The 20,828-nt window shown below is 37.5% G+C and overlaps 1 protein-coding gene across 1 annotated transcript in view; it reads left to right on the top strand.

The window, feature by feature from the left end:
• Positions 1 to 20,828, top strand: part of LOC122804231 (heat-stable enterotoxin receptor-like) — a 1,796,602-nt gene that overhangs the window by 114,478 nt on the left and 1,661,296 nt on the right. The window contains exon 2 of the mRNA XM_044073980.1: positions 9,646 to 9,861. Coding sequence (XP_043929915.1) covers positions 9,646 to 9,861 — 216 coding nt within the window. The remainder of the gene's footprint in view (positions 1 to 9,645; positions 9,862 to 20,828) is intronic.

Raw genomic sequence — 20,828 nt, 5'->3', positions numbered from 1 at the left:
GTTACACCTCCCAAAGAACAAAGACCTGACCCCCACATAAATACATCTACAGCCTGGCACACTGACTGCAACAGTATTTCAGTGCTAATTGCAGTAAGCTTTCCTGCATGCTCCTCAGCTGTGGGAAACTGTGGCACCTATCTCCATGATGTACAGTGTGATAGATGCCTGGGAGCTGTCATGTGTGCCTAGGTATGCCAGGAATTCCTTAGTGGCTGAGAGTTGTTGCTCTGCTGCAGGTCCTCCACCTGTGACAGCATGATCCCTGGCTATATCTGCTGCCCATCGACGTGCAGCATTAATCAAAGCAGTTGCCCAGTATTGAACCTACTCATATATCCTGCCTTGCTAGTCCATGGCATTAATGCTACAGACAAGGTCTGACCACAATGCAGTCCACTGTTCCTCATTATGTTTCCCCCTGGATAACAGGATGTCATGATGCTACCTTACTTCTTATGCTCTCATCTGAGAAGGGTGGGTGTCATCTGTGGTACATTATTTTTGAAAGACAACATGAGGGGAACACATTACAGGAGCAGATATGTGGATGTCCATTATGTACAGATACAGCAAAGGCAAAATGGCTGGCACTATCCACTGCATGCTCAAACATGGCGTAACCCACAGTGTGACAGCATAGTACATGCAGGGATAGAATTGAGACAGTACCATTACTGTGGTATTGCCTGTGTGCCATGACAGCTTCTGCTGTATGATCATACACCAAACACTCCAGTCTAATGTGATGCGTCCCCTAAGGCCAACCACACAATAATATGTCATAGAAGCAGTGATAGACAAATTGTGCTATAACAGCCAGTATTGAGGGACAGCCTGACAACACCAGTGTGCCACACTGATGAAACACAATGCCACCCTGATATGTTGTACATCCCTTTGAGGTGTAAGCCAGCAAGCTATCACTGACATGTCATTGCCACAGGTCTATGACTGGCTTACTGCTGTACTCCCTCTTCCCCATACCTCTATCCTCCCATCTGAATACTGTTATACACAAAAAACAGTTACATACCTGCTAGAGTGCAGTACTCTTCTGTTGAACTGTCTGTCTAGTAAAGTTTCACAAAGGCATGCTCTGTGTGAGTAAGGTCTCATACAGAATGGTTCCCCATAGCCAGCTGTCTGCATTTTAAATATGCTCCCCATCAGCAGGTGATTACATCTAAACCAATATGTGGTTCTGAAATGCTAGTTGCAGACAAAGCAGCTGAATTGCACTATCATCAGCCAATAACTTGCAAGCACTGTGCAAGATATAAGGCCTTCATGTAGACCTGAAACCCTTTCTTAGCTGTTGAGATGGACACTACTGTGGTGAGGAGACTACATCATCACAGAGGGTAGGTCTGTAGCAGAAACCTTTACATAGAGTTGTGTGTTCCACAGGTTGCAGGTGGTAGACATAGGCAGAGAGTGTGGACACTTTGGAGGACAACAAGCTGTAGGTGTATCTGTGTCAGCTGTGTCAACCCTGTTGTAGAGGCAGTGCCAGGGTGAGGGTAGCCTTTACTCTCCAATTAAGGCATGTGTGTAAGGTACGGATGTTAGCCAACTGTGTCAACAACAGAGTACTTGGCAATGTATTGTACTGCTATATGGATATGTGAAGTGTGTCCTTACCTGTAGGCCTCTGACTTCATGCACTGAAAAACAGCTATTTAATTTGGAATGCTTTGTGTAGATAAAGAGTGTATTAGTGATCCATTAACTGCTGTCTTCACAATAATGTAACTAAAATGCAGCACAACACTGGATTTGAACCCGGGACTGTCTGTGGCAAAATTCACTGAAAGCAAGTCATTTAACAGACTGAGCTACTGCATCACTACTGCAGCAGGTGTACTTGCAAGATATATGTGCACACATACAGGCTGTGACAAACATTGTCTACATCCATCAATATGTGCATGGCTTTATATGGATGTATTTCTGCACCAGAGTCCCAGCTGAATATGCATTTTGCCATGAATGCCTTAGCAGGTGACTTTCTACATGTTGCTGATAAATGGGCACATTTACCTCCTATCACAGGCCTCAGTCACATCCATTATCATGGGTTTGGCTGTCTAGTAGTGTACTATTGCACCAGAATCCAAGGTACACTCCCATTTTTCCATTACTGTTTATTCCAGTTTGAGTGGTGTGGCATGTTGCACAGCTCTGCTAAAACATGCCTAATGACTGTAAGTGACAATTACTATATTTTTTATTTAAACCACCTGTTTTAATTAAGTGTTGTGTCGCATGGCTGGTTAATGCAGTGTGCTGCAGCTGTGATGGACTTGGGTCCATAACATAGCAGAGGTGTTGATTTTGTACATGTGACTTACAATGTTAAACACACATATACTCACTATAGCTATATTTAGCTGAGCTAAGTGAATCTGTGTGATGTGGTGCTCTGTGCAGCTCCACGCTAAAAAAATATAAAGACAAGAAAAAAGGGGAAATAGGAACATGTGAAATGGGGGCAAGCAGGGGGAAAAATATATTGAAAGGCAGGGAGGAATGTGCAGGAAGGGTGTAGGAAAGAACCATAGCTATCCATTTCATGTAAAGCAACAAGTGTGCACTTTTACAAATTTGTACATGAATTTGGATTTGCAAGCCCCAGAGAGAGGGGTGAGGACAAGAAACCTGCATTGTCAAGCCAATTGGACCAAATTATGTGTGTTCAGTGGACACGTGCGGAATGGAGAGCTATGAATGGGACGATATTTTTTTTGGGACAGGTGCCCATTTTTTTAAGGTCAGAGTGGAATGTTGGGAAAGGGACATAGGTATGTGTCGGGGAGGTAAGTTGGGTGGGTGAGGATGCATTTGAAAACAGACAAGACAGACAAGACAGCAGACTGGGCAGTGTGTGACACATGAGGCGGGTGAACACCTTTGATGTGGAGGGTGTTGTGGAATCTGAGTCCCATGTGCCTCCAGATGACAGCAGTATGACTCACGTCCCCACCCATGGGACCACCGGCACTGCCCCAAGGTTGGCTGTGCTGGAGGCTGGACACCAGGGTGAGGCTTCCTCACCAGGTTGGTCAGCATACCTTAAATCTTGCACAGGTGTTGGTCATAGCCATGGTGGACTATCCTGCATAGCAGGACCAGTAGCTCATCACTTGTGACCACTGCCCCTCTGCCACCTTTCTCAGAGGGGGACTTGGCCCCATCCCCTGGAGCAGTACTACCGAATGCCACAGGTAGTGCAGGGGCAGCAGAGGGAACACCACTGGTCTGGGTCCCAGATGTGCTGGGACCTGGTGCCATGGTCGGATGAGGCAAGGTAGGGGGATCGGCCTGCACCAGCTTACCTTGACATGCTATGGTACATGAGATAAAGCAATATGTTACGGTTAGTAGCAACCAAACCATTCTTAGTATTAACAGAATGGAACATCATATTTATTAATCCAAATACATATTAATGTACATTATGTGCAGCACAACATAATGCAACATAACAGTCAGTATGGTAACAGCATGCCAGTGTGAAGTAAACCATATGGCCCACAAAACAATTTAACAAAATATGTTAACGTTGAATCATAATAAAACATAACAGGAATCAACCACATTTTCCAAAATATAGTTAGTTTAACAAAATATGTTAATATTAAATCATAGTAATACATTACAATTATGAATAAATTAAGATAAGGGGTGCAGAGTGAGAGAAAAACATTCCATTAATGAGATTGCAGATGATATCCCTGACATCACTGGTCATATATACTTCTACAGGTGTATACTGACAGTTGTGATTACAGTGACTACAATACTCCTATAGCTGTTGTAGCACATACATACCCTTCAAGCTGATAGCATGAGACAATAAGGGGGAAGTACTAACAAATGCAGGTACAGAAGTAGTCAGAACGGTTTCACATAATGTGGACTTATATAACTACCAGGGTGTTCCGTAAACAGATTTGGTAATACATAGCATTCCAGGTTATAATTATCTGGTAAACATTTGACAGATGGATTAATCAGTTCTAATTACATTATGAGAAATAATGACACTTGAGAGGCATGTTTGTGTACAGTCATTAAACTAGACAGCTGTCATGGCTTAGCTGACAGGCATGGAAGTAGAACCCACTACCTGTGACTGCAGGGGACATCTGCAAATACTTTATTAATTGATTGCAGCAGCTTAGTATGGACAAGCTAGAGATACAGCCATACTGAGATTACAAAGTTTTATTTCTGAATCAACAATGCTGATGCACCCATTCGTGCTATTGAGTGTAACAGTCTGTGAAATCTAAACACAATATCTGCACATAATATGGGCTAACTCACCCATCACATTTTTGTTTTCTTGGGGAGAGAGTAATTGTGAGCATTACATGACTGATACTGAAAATGTAGTGCTACATAGCACTGGATTCGCACCCTGGACTGTATGTGGCAAAATGTACCATGTACAAGGAATTTAACAGACTGAGCTACTGAGGCACTACTGACTACAAGGTGACTGATAGTTGCCTGGAGACCACCTAGAAACATACTATAGATTGTGCAATACAAGTTACAGGACTTTCCTCTAGCATTCTAGTACTGTTACATTGTTTTACTAGACTGCAGTGGCAATAGAACACACATTCATGGTATACAGCCATACTGAGTGTATTACTACAGCTTTATTTCACTTTCAACAGTACAGGTGAACACATATTACTGTTATTGGTTAACAATATCTTTGAAGTCCACATACACAATATCTGGCCATGGAGTGGGCTACCTCACCCATATACCTTTATTATCTGATGTTTGTGTAAGACAGAGTATTATGTGACTTGAATTGACCTATAGAAAGCCTTGAACAGTACTATGAGCTAAGCAATACAATTTGCAGCCATTAGATTTGCATTCTACAGCTATTACAGTGTTATACTTGACTGCAGCAACCTTACCTTACAGACTCAATGTATACAGCTCTAATGCAATGGTTATGAGAAGACAATTCTGATGTACACAATTTTCTTTCCTGTTATTGGTATTGTTTCATGTTTTTATTGAACTACAGTTATTATTCATTTGTTACACTACAGGTCAAGTCCAACTTTACTGTAGTTAATGCTTTACTCTTTCTTGCTTATTGCACTACAGTTGGCATAATACATCCATACTCACCATGTTTACCCCACAACCTAGCCAGGTACCTGGCATGAGGCTCGACATTGCGAGCCCTCTCAGCTGCAGTTGTTGTGAGGGAAGCACATCATTATGCATAACAGTTTTGCAGACATTCAGATTACATATTGATAAAACAGAGGAAAAAGTACTTACATATATGTGGAGCATTTCCTGCCCTCATTTATTGGACCCAGGTGTCCAAGGTTCCCTTCTTTCATCTTTTCAGGTCATCATGGTGGTAACAATACTGCTCACCTGTGCAGGGGATACCAGTGACACTGGTGAGTTCCCTTGCCAGCCAGTCCCAAGCATCTGCCTTACACTTCGAGCCCTGGAAACAGCCCTGCAATAGCCTATCATCATGGCTTTTTGCAAGAAGCACAACCATGACCCTAGACTTCTGAATGCCACACAGCTGCACCCAAAAGCGCACACCTTCTCCAACACTACCTGCCATATTGACAGATGATAGAACTCTAATGGATTCTGTAGAATTCCTGTCTAGTGTGCTTTATATAGGCTGTTTTCCCACCCTTACATGCCATTGAGCAACACTCAAAAAAGTGCTGCATTGCTTAGCAGTGTGCAAACCAGCCAAGCAGAGCTGAGCAGTGTGCAGACATGCACAATCGTGGTTTTAGTGAAGCTGAGCACCGCACAAACATTGGCAGCCATTAAAATGTTTATGCGGTGCTTAGCAGGTGTGAGCACAGTTGCGCAAAGCCAGCAGAGCCATATTTTAAAATCTTGTCCGTAATGTGTGCAACAAAAATACAGCCAACTTATGACATCCATGTATTCAAATCCTGGACCTACTGCACATATAGCTGCAACTCTACCCATTAAGTTGCATGGATATTAAGAAATCCGGTATATCTTCACATATACCACTGAACAACCTATCAGCAGTGCTGAACACTGCACCACGCAAACATGCTTAAACACCAATAAATAAATAATTAATTACATCTGGTTTCAATTTTTTAGATGTCTGGAAGGTGTCTGCCATGTATGTATGAGCTCCACTTGGCTTAGCAGCTCTCTGCACTATGCAAATGCCAAATAAAAAAAACACATAAAATGAGACTGTGCTTGTTAATTACATTCGGTTTCTATATTTAGATGTCTGGCAGGTGTCAGCTGTCTATCTGTGAGCACAGCTTGGCATTACTGCGCTCCACGCTGTGCCAACATGCATTTAAAAAACAAACAAAACAAACCAGACAACAGTGATTCAACATTCGTGTTCCTTGGCTCTCCCTCAGCAACATGTCATCATTAATCTGCATGGTGTGCTGCTGAGGGGGCACCATGGCCATGTACATGGATACATTCCGAGTAAGGTCTACACTGTGCCTACATGGATTTTATTAAATCCTGGGGTATGTCTTTGTGTGTTAGTGTATGGATGCATGTGAGTGAAAGTGAGATTGATAGAGCTGTTATTTTATACTCCCTAAGCAGTGCTTTTGCTGTTTAGGGAATGTAAAAAACAAATATAACAGATAAAAGTGCATGTGTGTGTGTGTGTGTGTGTGTGTGTGTGTCTTTGTTTATCTTTCTGTGCATGTGTGTGTGTGAATATGTGCTTGTGTGCATGAAAGTGAGGTGTATGTGAGTGAAAGAGAAAGAGATAGCGAAGACTGAGAATGACTGAGCACTGACAGCAGCAGCACTGAAGAAGTTTAAGTATCCCTTACGTCTTAGATCAAGTTATCTGGATAATGCCTAAAATAAAGGGGGAATAAAGGCTCAAAACAGGAACATATTCCTGTTTAAAAAAAAAAATCACAAAGTTGCTTGAATAATAGGATTTGTGTTAGTATGCGCTTTCTGAAGTGTTTTGTGTGTGTGTGTGTGTGTGTGTGTGTGTGTGTGTGTGTGTGTGTGTGTGTGTGTGTGTGTGAGTGTGTGTGTGTGTGTGTGTCTATGACAGAGTGAGAATGATGAACCCGTGGCAGCAGTAAAGAGGCTTGCATACCTCTCGACCTTGGATAAAGCCTGAAATAAAGGGGGAGCAAAGGCTCAGAAATAGCAATGGATTTTAAATGCTGCTCTTTTAAAATTCAAAAGTAAGTTAAATAGCAGGATTTGTGTTAACATGAATTTTCTGAAGGAAATAAAGTCAATTCACAATGACTGACAAGAAACATTTTAGCCATAAGGGACCAAAAAAATAAAGCAAATATCTAGAGATTTTTAAAATGATATATTTTGGATGTAAAATGCTTCTTCCAACACCATGTACATGTACTACATCAACTTTGAAACATTAGGAGAAGGAACTGTCTTACATCAAATATATATAAAAAATAATGTATTAAAAAAATATAAATAAGTAAGTAAAACACAACAATTTTACAGACAGCCCGTTCTCTAAGCACAATAATGCCCCCCATGGTGTGTGTTAGTGTGTACATAACACCCTTCAGGGGTAAACAGGCTTGTTTAAATTAATACAAAATTATCAATGTTAAAATTGCTCTTTGTGAAATACTCACATTTTAATTATCTGCGTTACATTTTTCCCATTTAGCTTAGCCCGCTTCTTATTTCTACAGTAATCCAACTACATTAATACAGTTTCCATGTTTAACTTCCCCTGCTTCTCATTTTTGCACTAATCCCATTATATGAGAACAGTTTTTATGTTTAACATTCCCTCCTGAATCTTAATTGTTTCAGTAATCGTGCCCTTGCTTTGTATTAGCTGTCAGTGTGTTTGGCTACTGGCAGCACCATTTGTTTACATTGTGTGCTCAAGCTTCCATGCACCTTTTTGTGTTTGCCTACATTTGTGCTACCCACAAAAAGGTGCTACTAAACTTGAAGATTCCTTAACAGCATGCACATTCTGCTCATCACACTAACATTAAGTAATCATGTAGGCTTTGTACAAAGCTTACATACTTGTTAATGAATCCCAGGGGCTGTATTATTATAATTTGGTGCCTTACTTAAGAACCAAAATGTACTTCTCTGTGCAAGGAGGGAAGCTGAGAGGTAAATGTCCAGTTATGCAAACTCTCTTTTAACAGCAAATATTTTGTTTGGACAAAAGGTTTGCAAAACAAGCTGATATGGTATAAATCTTGTTATAATTAACCATATCTTTCAGTGAACAAGCAATTTGCAAAATCAAGCTAATAATCTTACTATAACATAAATCTGACTAACATTGTCATTGGTTTCTTTTGCTGGCTTAAGGATCTAAATATGTAAGTGTAGACAGGCATATGCCACATATGCCACAAAGCACACATTTTTTAGAATATATTATTTATTTTGTTTCATAAATAATATTACAGTCTAAATTAAAAAAGAAAAAACAAATCATATTAAGCATAGTTTTAGTTTATGAAGTTATTCCTTTTATTAAATAGTATTTTCTGAAATTTTCGCCTTTGATTAAGCCTGTCATTTCTGCATTTTTTTCAGTAGTAAACATGTAAATGTACACAATATGTATTCAAGAATATTCTTATCACAGTCTTTTGCTTTCTAGTCACTTAGAAAGATTGGACTAAGTGCACATGTAGTCTACACTTTGTAGTAACCTTTATGAATCCCTGTCAATATTTAAGGCTGCAAAAATATCAGTAGAAAAACTAAAATTAGAAGGAAGGTGTGAGTTTTGTCTGTATTGTCTGTTAACTCAGAATGGTGTATACCAGTGTACACTTAGTGTAGGCATTATTGAATCCCGGATGCAGTGTTTGTGGCAAGAGGGTGCTGGACATAGGGGAGTGTGGACTACATTTTGGAAGTTGGTATACCATAACAAAAATGTAGGCTATGCCCCAGTTTAAATGCCATCCTAAATGAGTATGATTTATCATTTTGCATAAGAAGTAGCTTCTCTCCTGGTCATTTCATGGAGCCTATAAATTCATGTATTATTTTCCATGTTAGTACTATCCACATTTTTTGGGGGATATTGAGTCTGATTCTGATGAAACTGTATCTGGACCTCATTGTCTTAAAGCATATAATCCATATTAGTTAAACTAGATTCTATACTTCAATTTTTGTTGTGCATATTCACATTGATTTATTTGATGACAATGGTCTGTTGTAGCAATTAGAAATTATCCTACCTAGTGTATTCATTTGTCTAAACAGTGAAAATCTGAGTAGTATTTAATGAAAATTATTTCTAGAGTTTAAAAGACTGAGCTGGTGAAACATTCTTTGAATGTAATGACATCCTTTCTGTCTCTCATATTACAGTTGTGCTTTTTGTGTCATTAAACAAATTATACAAATTAAATGACCATATTGTCTGACACTATGAAACATATTTATTTTGAAAGACTTCAAAAAAAAAATGCTACTGTTTTCCCCAAGAGAGTATGATCTGACTGGGAGCTGTGATAAAGTGCTCTTAGCTGACATGTGACTGAAACCCTCAATTTCAGTTTTTAAAAAAAGTAATCATATTTACCATGATAAACCTTTCTTTGCTTTCTCTTGTAGCATTGGTACTGTATTTGCTGTCCCAGTTATCTCGGCAGGAAGTTTTGGAATGTCATGTGATAATACAACAGATCTTAAAAGGGTCCTTCTTCCAGCTAAAAAAGTCTCTCACTTTTTAACTTGGTTTTGGAAATATACAAGCAAGAATATCAAGCCTCTACAATGGAACTCTGTCTATATTTACAAAAAAACTGAAAACACAGAGGAATGTTTTTGGTAAGGAGAAACATCAATGCCTTTCATGATCTAGCTTGTTTAGTGCACACTGAAGTGGTGACAAATGCATGTGGTGTTAATAACATTTAAGTATTGTGAATGTTTTTGATTGATAAACCAAACTGGTTGAATAAAATATTTAACCTTTACAGTACATTAATATGCTAAAGATAAGAAATCACTATCCATCTACTGATTTCATCAATTTTATTATGTTGATTATCTATATTGTTTAGTCTTCTCTCTAGATAGATATAGGGATTCCATTGGTTTGGTCGAAAGGGAGTTTGGTCAGCATCTGTTTAACTGATCACATCTGGTCGACTATACATATATTCGACAGGTATGTGAGATCTATTAAAACATCCCAACTATCCACAAAAAGTCCACGTACAGATGAAATGCGGGAACCCACTGGCAAAGTAACAAAGAAAAAAACAGTAATAATGCTTCAAAATAAACCACATATCTCCAAAGGTTTAAAACTTTTATTATAAAATTGTAAGCGCTTTCACAGTTATCCAAAACAGCTTCATCAGACAACAATGCAATGAAACCCAGCACTTCTTAAAATTTTGGAGGGAAATTTTGTTATTTTAGTTGAGAAATTGATGTTAATGAGAGGTATAAGAAGTGTTGGGTTTCATTGCATTGTTGCCTGATGAAGCAGTCTTGGATAACCATGAAAGCGCTTACAATTGTATAATAAAAGTTTTAAACCTTTGGAGATACGTGGTTTGTTTTGAAACATTATTACTGCTTTTTTCTGTGTTACTTTGCCTGTGGGTTCAGGTATGTGAGATCGACAATCCCCAGGTAGGGGAATATTCCCTTTCCCCAGGGATTGTACAATTTCAGAGTTAGTATATATATCAATCAGGGGTGTGGGGGAGTTTCTGACAGAGAGATGAGATTGCTGCAGAAAGAGAAGTTGGTTTAAATGAGGTTTTACATCCTGTCCCATGAACACTAACTGGTACTTTCATGACTGCTTATTGCAAAGAATGCCAGTACTTTTGAAAGTGTTTTGGGGAGCATCAGATCATTTGTGTATCATAAGTCCCACATGTGCATGAGGGGAAAAAATGAAGGGTCTATATTTTGTGAACGAATAATCTTTTCTTCAAACACATAATAATCGACACATGTACAGCAAAAGCTTTAAACCACGAATGGTCACGTCATCAAATTTTTTCCTTGGAAAAAAATTCAGTTGGCCATTATTGGGAATTGCCTTTTTCTTCAATGTAGAGCAATCTCGGAGTTGGTATATTTAGTTGTGGGGGTGGGGGGCACAGCCCCCCACATCAGGGGTGTGGGAAGGTGAAGCAACCCACTTGATTAGTGTTTTAAAGTTTGTTTTTTATTTTACAGCCACGTGAATTTTTTCCTGAGGAAAAAATTCGAGGACGTGGCTGTTATCAGTTTACAGTGTTCATTGTATATGTGTCGATTATTATGTACCGAAGAAGAGATTCTTCAATCACATAATATAGACCCCAAGATGAATATATAACCTTTAATAAAATACATTCTATATCCTCCTTTTGTGATAGTTTTCCTGCACCTCATATTCTCATTACTATTTTTGAATAAATGCAATTATTCCCCCATGTACAGGTAAAATTATTAAAAAGTAAAACATCACCCACATACATTTGAAGTTGAATAATGAAATTATTTACTTAAGAAGCTAAAATATTTTCTTTTCAAGTAAATATGCAAACAGTAAAAAGTTTGCACAACAATTGAAAATAAAACATTACAAAAGACAAATAACCAGAAACAAAATCATCAGACATCTAAACTGTAAAGCATTATTTCTGACTAAAGATACAGAATTGTAACTAGGGTGGGGCAAGAGGGAAAATTGTCCCAGGAACAAAGGGCTGGGGGACATGATTGGCCATAGTTCATCATGATCTCTTTCTCTTTAGTGCAATACCAGCTTTTAAAAGCCAGTATTGCATTTGCAGTGAACCCTGAATGCTGCAGAGCACCTTAAACTGCATCAACTGTATGTTACATTTGTAGCAAGCTGTTTACTATAGTTTAATAGACGTGTTTTTTTTTTAAACTAATGCATGAGTGCCATAGTGCTCTGTGCAGGTAGGGTGTAAACTGTTGCAACTGGTTGCAACATTTGTAGTAAACAATTTGCTCCAGTTAAAAAGAAGACTCATTTTTTAAATTAATACATGAGTGCTGTAGTGCTCTAATGCAGTCCTGGACTGGCAGAAGGTGAACATTCCTTGACATGGGAGGCACATGGCTGGGCTTCTACTAAGAATTATGGACCTGTACAAAATGAACAGAAATGGAAGAAAATGAAAACAAATAACAACAAAGGCATGCTGTAATTAAAATGTGAAAATTAGAGAAAAAGGGCATCATGGGATAGGCAATTAAATGATACAGACAATAAATTAACACACAGTGTTACACATCATTTCAATCTTTATTAGCAGTAAGTTTTTTTTTTTTTATTAAATCTTTATTGAAGTAACAAAAAATGTGTGGGAAATACTTATGCACAGATGAGAAAAATCAATGTATTGCTATCAAGTGCTGGTGGTTTTTCATATTTGCTGTCTACTGATAATAATGAGATATGCTGGTTTAACATAAGAAATGGTAATGCTTTAGAAATGTGTGCCAGTTATGGATTTGTTGCATTACTGTATTGAAAGCACATTAGTCCATCTGTTATCTTTGTGTATAAATACTCTTGCAGTTATATAATGAAATCAGATAAAGACCGGAAACATCATTTATTACCTGACATTTCTTATTTTTAATGTTAAGGTTTTTACCGATACTTACCAGTACTCTCAGTCAGTCTGGACAGTCTCCTACATTGTTGGCTGGAGTGATATTCTATCTCTTTTTCAGCTACACAGAGAACACGTAACAGCATGGTTGTTTACCTGTCTCTGACCTTTCTCCTTAATATTTATGACATAACTACTAGTTCTGCTCTGCAAGGCCTTGCAGTTTCTGTTGCACTTGCTTAGTACATATGTTTATTTATTTGAACATTTATTTATATCTGAAGTATTTCCTAATGTAAATTGAAATAATAAAAGTGATTCTTCCTTCCAATTGTTACACTTTCAGATATGTGCAAAGTTTATCTATTTGAGGATGGGGTGTTGTCTTGTATATTACCATAAACTTTCAATGTAAATTCTACATTCAACTATTATAGTTTGAACATTTAAGTTGTAGTTTCAAGTTATACACTGTGAAATTTCTTTAGGAAAAGGCAGAAACTGCATGCATAAAAATTGTAACAATTGAAAGGTAGTTTTAACTTTTTTCCACATCAACCTTCATTAAACAAAACATATTTACTGTTACAGATGGATGCAGTACATATACTTCATAACAAAAGGTCAGGCCCCAGTGGCCTCATGGATAACAAATTGGATTCTTAAGCCAGGGACTCTGGGTTTCAGTCCCATCTAAGGTGACATAATCTTGATACAATAGAACTTTTGAAGGGTAGGTGGTGTCTGTCATAGACACAATCTACAAATTACATCCATCTGACCAAACACAATTGAGGCAGCTTAGGATTATCATGGCTAGGCTTGCAAGGGATCTAGGGCTGCTAGCCTAGTATCCTCCTGTACTGTGCACTTTCAATAATTTTCTGCTTAAAAATTATAAGCATATATAGAGAATGTTTAGCAGAGTATAAGCATATATAGAGAATGTTTAGCAATGTATAAAAATAATACACTAGGACATTCATCATGTAATTACGTGCTGGTCATTTACTTGGCACCGAGGCCTCCACCCTTTCCCCAACCACTACTCTGGCTAGGCTGTGGTACCTTACTGAATGAAGCCATCTTGTGCGTGCAGTTAATAATGTGTAAGAAATGGATATCTTATACAATTATTAATAGTAATAAATATTTTCTTGCCTTCACAAACAAAATCCTTTCTTTACAACAATAGTCTGCATGTAATTCAAGTACTTAGTAAGGTAATACCTGTTATGCATGAAATGGTGTGACAATGCAATTGTTCGGCTTCTGTGTGTATGCATATATATATATATATATATATATATATATATATATATATATATATATATGCATAGTTGCATATATGTCTTTACTTATAAATATAAATTTGTATTTATATACAAAAGTATATCATAATATAAATTTTCCATATTTCTATACAGATGTAGATGCACTTCTTTATTCAGATTCATTTATACTTTCTTATATATCATTAGTACGTATAGATACATATTTACAGTTGCACATATTTCTTCTAGCATCTCCCTTCATTTATGCTACCATTTTAAACTTTATTTTTTAAACCTTTGTTTGACATAATTAAAAAAAAATGAAAAATGAAAAAAAAAAAAAAAAAAGAAATACTTAGCATAAACATCCAGTCTTCTTGCCATCACCTGATCTACCCACTTTTGGTCAGGCCTATGCTTCTATAGGTCATTGTACCTGTGTCAGCACTGGGGGGCCAAAGTGGATAAACTCTGTCAGGGTTAACAAGTGCTCACCCATTTCCTGCCAGTTGTCAATTGTTTTTCCAACATGAACTTCTTGTGCAGGATTGGATCTTATCCAGGTATGAATCATTCAGAGGGTAGAGCATAATTTTGGTCTCTTTGTCAGACCACCATGGAGTGTGACATCATGCCATTACAGATGCTGCCATCACTAAATGTGTCAGTACCAGAATGAAGAAAGTATGAGCAGAGCTGTGGTTCACAGGTTCAGAACCACTCTCTCTTGGGTGTAACATCACCCTAACCAAACCCAATTAACAAGCAGGGGCATTACACATGGTAATATTATTTTTGGCAAGTTTGGTTTTACCAAAAATGCTTTGTCAACTATATGTTCCTTTTTTAAAGAATACATTCACATTTCATTTATATGGTAGATAAAAGTAATTAATTAAATCATTAGTTATCATTTTATTTACATATGTTACTGTTGCTGTGCCTTGCTGTTGCTACCTTTTTGGAGTAACCAATAAAATGAAGCAAGTAGTGTCAGAACAGTCATAAAAAAACTCCAGAAAGATAGACACCACTTTAGAAAGCACCATAAACCAAATCCTTTGCTATAAAAACAAGTTTTAATCTGTTTTAATGCACAACACTACAAATACATTTTCATCCAGCAGACTTCATCAGATAACATTCAGTAATGGATTCCCAGCTTTGTATAGTGACATCAAAATTCATTGGCCAATCATAAACACTGTACTGATAAAAAAAACTGTTCAAAACCACTTAATAAACATTTAAATTAGTTATAAATATTGCTAAACTACTTTAAATACATATAAAAATGTTCATATTAAAATTTTACTTAAAATTTACAATAAAATCATTTATTTAATTTCAGTACTAAAAAGCTATGTACATCAGAACAGTGTTTATGATTGGCAAGTGAATTTTGATGCCACTATATAAAACTGGGAATCCATTACTGAATGTTATCTGATGAAGTCTGCTGGACGAAAACTTATTTGTAGTGTTGTGCATTAAAACAGATTAAAACTTACTTTTTATACCAAAGGATTTGGTTTATGGTGCTTTCTACAGTGGTGTCTACCTTTTTAGAGTATTACTCCTGAATGTCAGGAAGGAATAATTTTTGTATGCATTTTTCTTGCAGTATAGCATCAGTATTATTTATTTATTTATTTTAGATTTTTGTTTATTTTTGAAGAAATAGATCTTTCCATGTGCGTCAGTGGCAATATTTAGTAAATGTTGAGTGATCTGAGGTGATAAGACATGCTATACGATTTTGGATAAGCAGGGATTATGCTTTATGGATGTGCAGACTTGCATATGACTACATTTTGTCTTTTCTAAATATTATCAGTTAAGAGAATAACTGAGGCTATCTGTGTGTTCCTGCAACCCTCTGGGAATTGCTATGGACTCTGCTACTATCCTGCATTTTCATAAGAACCTGAGGCTGCATTCCTGACTACCTGAGACATGGTTACATGAATAAGTTGCCTTACACTTTTGCATATTACTGCAGTTTACAGAGATAAGCATAAAGGTGCCTGATTTGCATACAAAACATATAAATGAACTTATACGAATACATTTAACACTGTCATATTAGCTGGCGATTACTTGAGTTAGGCAGCAAATGGCTTAAGAAATCAAAATTATAAATTAATATGAACCAATTCAAAATTATGTTAGATTACTGAATTCGTATGAAGAAATGTTTGCTTTGCTGGTATGATGGACAGATTAAGTTGAATTAAATGATACTGTAAAATTGTCATTTGTGAATGAAATTCATTATAGCAACAGTAAAAATGCCTAGTGATAACTGAGAAAGATAAGGTTATTCTGTTGTAAGTTAGTGAGTGTGCACACATGGTACAATTAAGAAGTTTGCAGTGATATAATTGTGAAGTAGTAAATTATCAAGGATGTTTTGTTGGCAGTATATACATGTTTTTGCTTGAAGATTTCTGTGTATCACTTTTGAATGAAAAATGACATTATAACATACCTCTCAACCTCATAGAGCAAGACATCCGGACAAAGCCATAAATAATAGAGGGACAAAAGCCAAAAAATAGGGATAATTTTTAAATATTGCTCTTACAAACTTAGAAAGTTGATAGAATAACAAGTTTTACATTAGCATGTATTTTCTGAAGAGTATGAAGTCTGAAAATCAAATGGCATTATTTTCTGACTTCAGTCTTTAATGAATTGCCAATGATTTTCCAGAAAACTACACTTTTATGAAAGAATGGAGCAAAAATATGAGGCAAAAATCTAGACACACTGCAAAAGTCTGTACAGTTGAGAGGTATGCATTATAAATATAAGAATCTGGGAGGGGAAAGATACGGGTCTGTCAACAAACTGCTTGCCTTACTGTTGTGAATGTATTAATGATAGTACAAACATTAGTTCACACAGCCTTACTTGGTTGGATTGAAACTCTCCAAATGTATATAATTATGATTTTTGTGTCACCAAACCTTTTTCTTTGTGATGATGGCAGGCATGCTTTCATTGTTGTGTTGTTTGACTGATGATTACATCCAAAGTTTTTTTTTGTGTGTATGACTATGGCATATATTTGTAGATGCAGTAATGATGCAAAACCAGGTATCAAGGCAGAGAAAGGATAAGTTTAGCCATGAGGAGACCTGCAGCCTCATGGCAGCTGTTAGGACCTATAGCAAATGTTGTTTTAGAAAAGGGAGGGGGTCAAACAAGCTGAGAGGACAAATGTATGGAATCAAGTGGTTATGGATATAAATGCTATTGGCGGAAAGAAACATGCATTAACACAGTGGAAGAAGAGGGCAAATAATAACGTAAAATGTGCTAGAGCCAAGGTGAGACAGATTGCAATTGCCTGTACCACTATGGTGGGACATCCTACACCTGTCCTGTTAGCACCAGAAGAGGAATACTTCCTCTCCATTTATGGAGATGACTGTGTCACAGAAGGTGATGAGAGGTGGTGTGGATACTGCCTATTACCAATATTTGCAGCAGCAACACACATCTGCTCAGGATGTTGATTTAAAAGCAGTAGCATATCTAGAGAATTGAATGCTAACCTGGAATAATTACAGTTAATTCACTATAATGACTGTTAATGGGTGAGCCCTCACTTCTGCACATAATAACAATGAAGGGAGTCTGCATGGTAAATGTCCCCCTCACCTTCTTACTCAGCATACAGTAGTGTATGCTGTTTATTTGTAATGTTTTTAATTCCTTGTTTACAGGGTTAGCAGTGGAAACTAATAGTTCCACTGTAACAATAATATTAGAAGCAGAATGGCTGTTGAAGATGATGATGATGGTGATAACATAGTTATACTTATGAGACAGCCTTAAGAAAGTGGCGTGCAGTCTCCAAGTTTAATGTCAGAATCTTACAACCAACAACATGTTAGTATCCCTGCAGGAAGTGACAGTGTCTCACAAAGTCATGCATATTCTGACATTCCACTCCAGCTTGTACAGGAAGAAAACTCATGTGCCTCTACACCAGTATCTTTAAACCCAGATAAACACTTTCAGGATGGTGGCAGAAATTCAGACATAACAGTATCCACAGTGACACCTTTGCAAAAGGGTGTCAGGCTCAGGAATTTATAACAGCTACCCTAGGAAATTCATAAAGATTTGTGCATCCAGCAGCAAATTTGCTGTGACATTGTTACGACTGAGAGCACTGTCACAGAGAGTCAGCTGGAAATGGTCAGTCCTCCAGGGTATATGTGAGGATTTCCAGTACTACATGGAAATGGCAGAGCGTAGGGATAAAGACATGATCAGATTGATGTATAATGTGGCACCCCAAGCAACTGTGGCCACATCCATTCATACACTAGTTAGGACCTAACCAAACTCAAGTAAGATTCAATTTTTGGAAAGGGAAAAAGATGGGGTACTGTCCAGACAATTGAAGACAGATCACATGGAACTACAAGTGCTTTACAAGAAATTCTGCAGTTAGTAGGGGGGAGCAAGTGCAATAGATTTCATACAGGCCATGTCTACATTCATCTTCACCTAGAAGAACGTCTCATTTGAAGTCCCAATCATGGCCCCATAGCATTGTCAAATAAGTTTCTGCAGGATCACCTGCATCAAGTAAGTTGTAACATTGGACCAACTCACCATCCAGCTCTCATGACAGTCCCTCTTCAAAATCACTTGCATCATCACATAGCCTATCCTTAGGAGATGTGTATGACACATTTGACCTTGATCTTCTGTGACATTTCTGTTACTTACAATTTGACCTTCTGACATATGTCAATGTTTAATTCTGCAGGAAATAAGTTATTAAATAATGTAACAAAAAAGAAAGGGGAAACTTAAGACACCTTTCAACTGTATGCATTTCATTCCTGTAGTAGTATTGCTTAAAACCTCATGGAACTGTGGAAAGAAAGCCATATGTCATAACATAAGACTGCAGAGACTAACACCATTAATGCTGTATGCATTACTATTGTTACAGCTGGCAGTTACCTACAACTTAAAAGTAGTAATACACAAGGATTCAGAGAAACACTAATAAGAAAATTAAATGTTAAAATGAGTATCCTGGTTATGTTAGCAAACACTGCTGCCACATCACCATCACCACTCTACAAATGATGATTTTTTTTGTCTCTGAGGCCACACATTATTGTGTATGACAAAATGAAATAATCTGATATGCAATACTTTAATTGATATTAAGTCAGTCAAATAATATAATAGCTCAAACTGGGCAAACATTGTGCAATATAAAAACAATACGATACATTTTAATTCAATTGTAAGGTAGGAGCTCATGTTAAATACTGAAATAGCACTTTTTATTAAATGTTTCACTTCAAGACATTCATTGCATGCATACCTAGGTACACCACCTCATCATCATTGCACACAATCTTTAAAAATGTAATTATTCCTTTTATGATGCTTTATAGGGCCATAGGTGTTTACTAGGCTAATGACCACAAGGGTCTTTTTAAGCATAGCCATGCATCCCAAATCTCTGACAAGTTCTGATACCCTTGATAAGTGTAAGCATGGACTTGGGAGACGAAACATTTACAGGTTACCTGTGTCCGTTAGAGACATAAGTGGCAAACTAGGGATGAATTTCCTGTTCCCCATCCAATTGTTTAAGTTGCACTTGAATTGGGTTAGGGAGGAACTCTTCTTCACATGGATGGGGAGCCTGGTCCAGAGACAGGGTAGTCTCTGGGATACATACCTGTCTCTCCAGCAAGTCCTGTTTACTATTCTTATAGCTGGCAATTACCTACAACTTAAAAGTAGTATTACATGATGATTCAGAGAAATATTAAAATGAAAATTAAAGATTAAAATGAGTATCCTGCTATGTTAACAACCACTGCTGCCACAACACCCTGACCACTGCACAGATGATGATTTTTTTGTCTGTGGGATACATACCTCTCTCTCCAGCAGGTATGTCATCACTGAACAGGCATGAGTTTTTACAAACAATAATATGAGTACCTGTTTTGAAAAAAAAAAAATTTTTTTTAAAGATGAGAGGGAATGTTTGATGAGCAGTGACAGTAGACCATGTATCACACAGCATAGCTCACAGATATCACTGCATGCATCAATTAGGAAACACTAAGCTGAATATCATAGTCCATAGTTCTGGACTAGAAGCCACCTCTTTACCTGTACAGATGTATTTCATGCACAAGCCTGCCACATGGGTTCCCTTGTTTCTGATGCTGGCTGGTCACCATTAGTCATAGTAAGACTGAAACATGGAGCTATAGTGAGAGAATGGGTCACTTCACCACTAGACAGGCACAAGATCATGTTGTGCAGAATGTAATATGCAGTAGACATCCTACATGCTAGCTGGTCATACTGAAGGGCACCACCAGACTCATTCAGGCACCGAAAATGACTCCTCAAGAGGCCAAATACCCTCTCAATGACAATACATATCTAAGACATGGCTGTGTTGTAACTGTCTTCAGTAGCTTCACTTGGATTTTTCACTGATGTCTTGAGAATGGCTCCATTGGATACCCAGCATCACCTAAAAGAAGAGAGAGAGAGAGAGAGAGAGAGAGAAAGACAGAGAGAGAGAGAGAGAAAGAGAGAAAATTAGGGTGGGTGACAAACCAAACAAAAATGGTTTAGTATTCAGCAATGCATTTTACCATGAATAACTACTTAAATAATGTAAAAAAAAGAAAAAAAAATATTTTCCACTTACCAGCAAGATGACCACTGGGCATCCTAACATGCAGTAAGTGGTAGTAGAGTGAGGAAGTGTGCCAAATCTGGGAATCGTGCACTGCCAGGATACTAGGCAGCCTAATTGGTGATGTACCCCCATGCATCACTTTCTACCTGGCAATTGATGGAATGGTAACCCTTCCAATTGCAGTACTGCTCACCCAGTTGAGCAGAT

This window comes from Protopterus annectens, chromosome 1.part1 (assembly GCF_019279795.1).
Source record: "Protopterus annectens isolate FY-2018-M chromosome 1.part1, PAN1.0, whole genome shotgun sequence".
NCBI classification, from domain to species: Eukaryota; Metazoa; Chordata; order Ceratodontiformes; family Protopteridae; genus Protopterus; species Protopterus annectens.
Note: the sequence above shows the minus strand (reverse complement) of the source record. Positions and strands in the feature narration are given on the sequence as shown.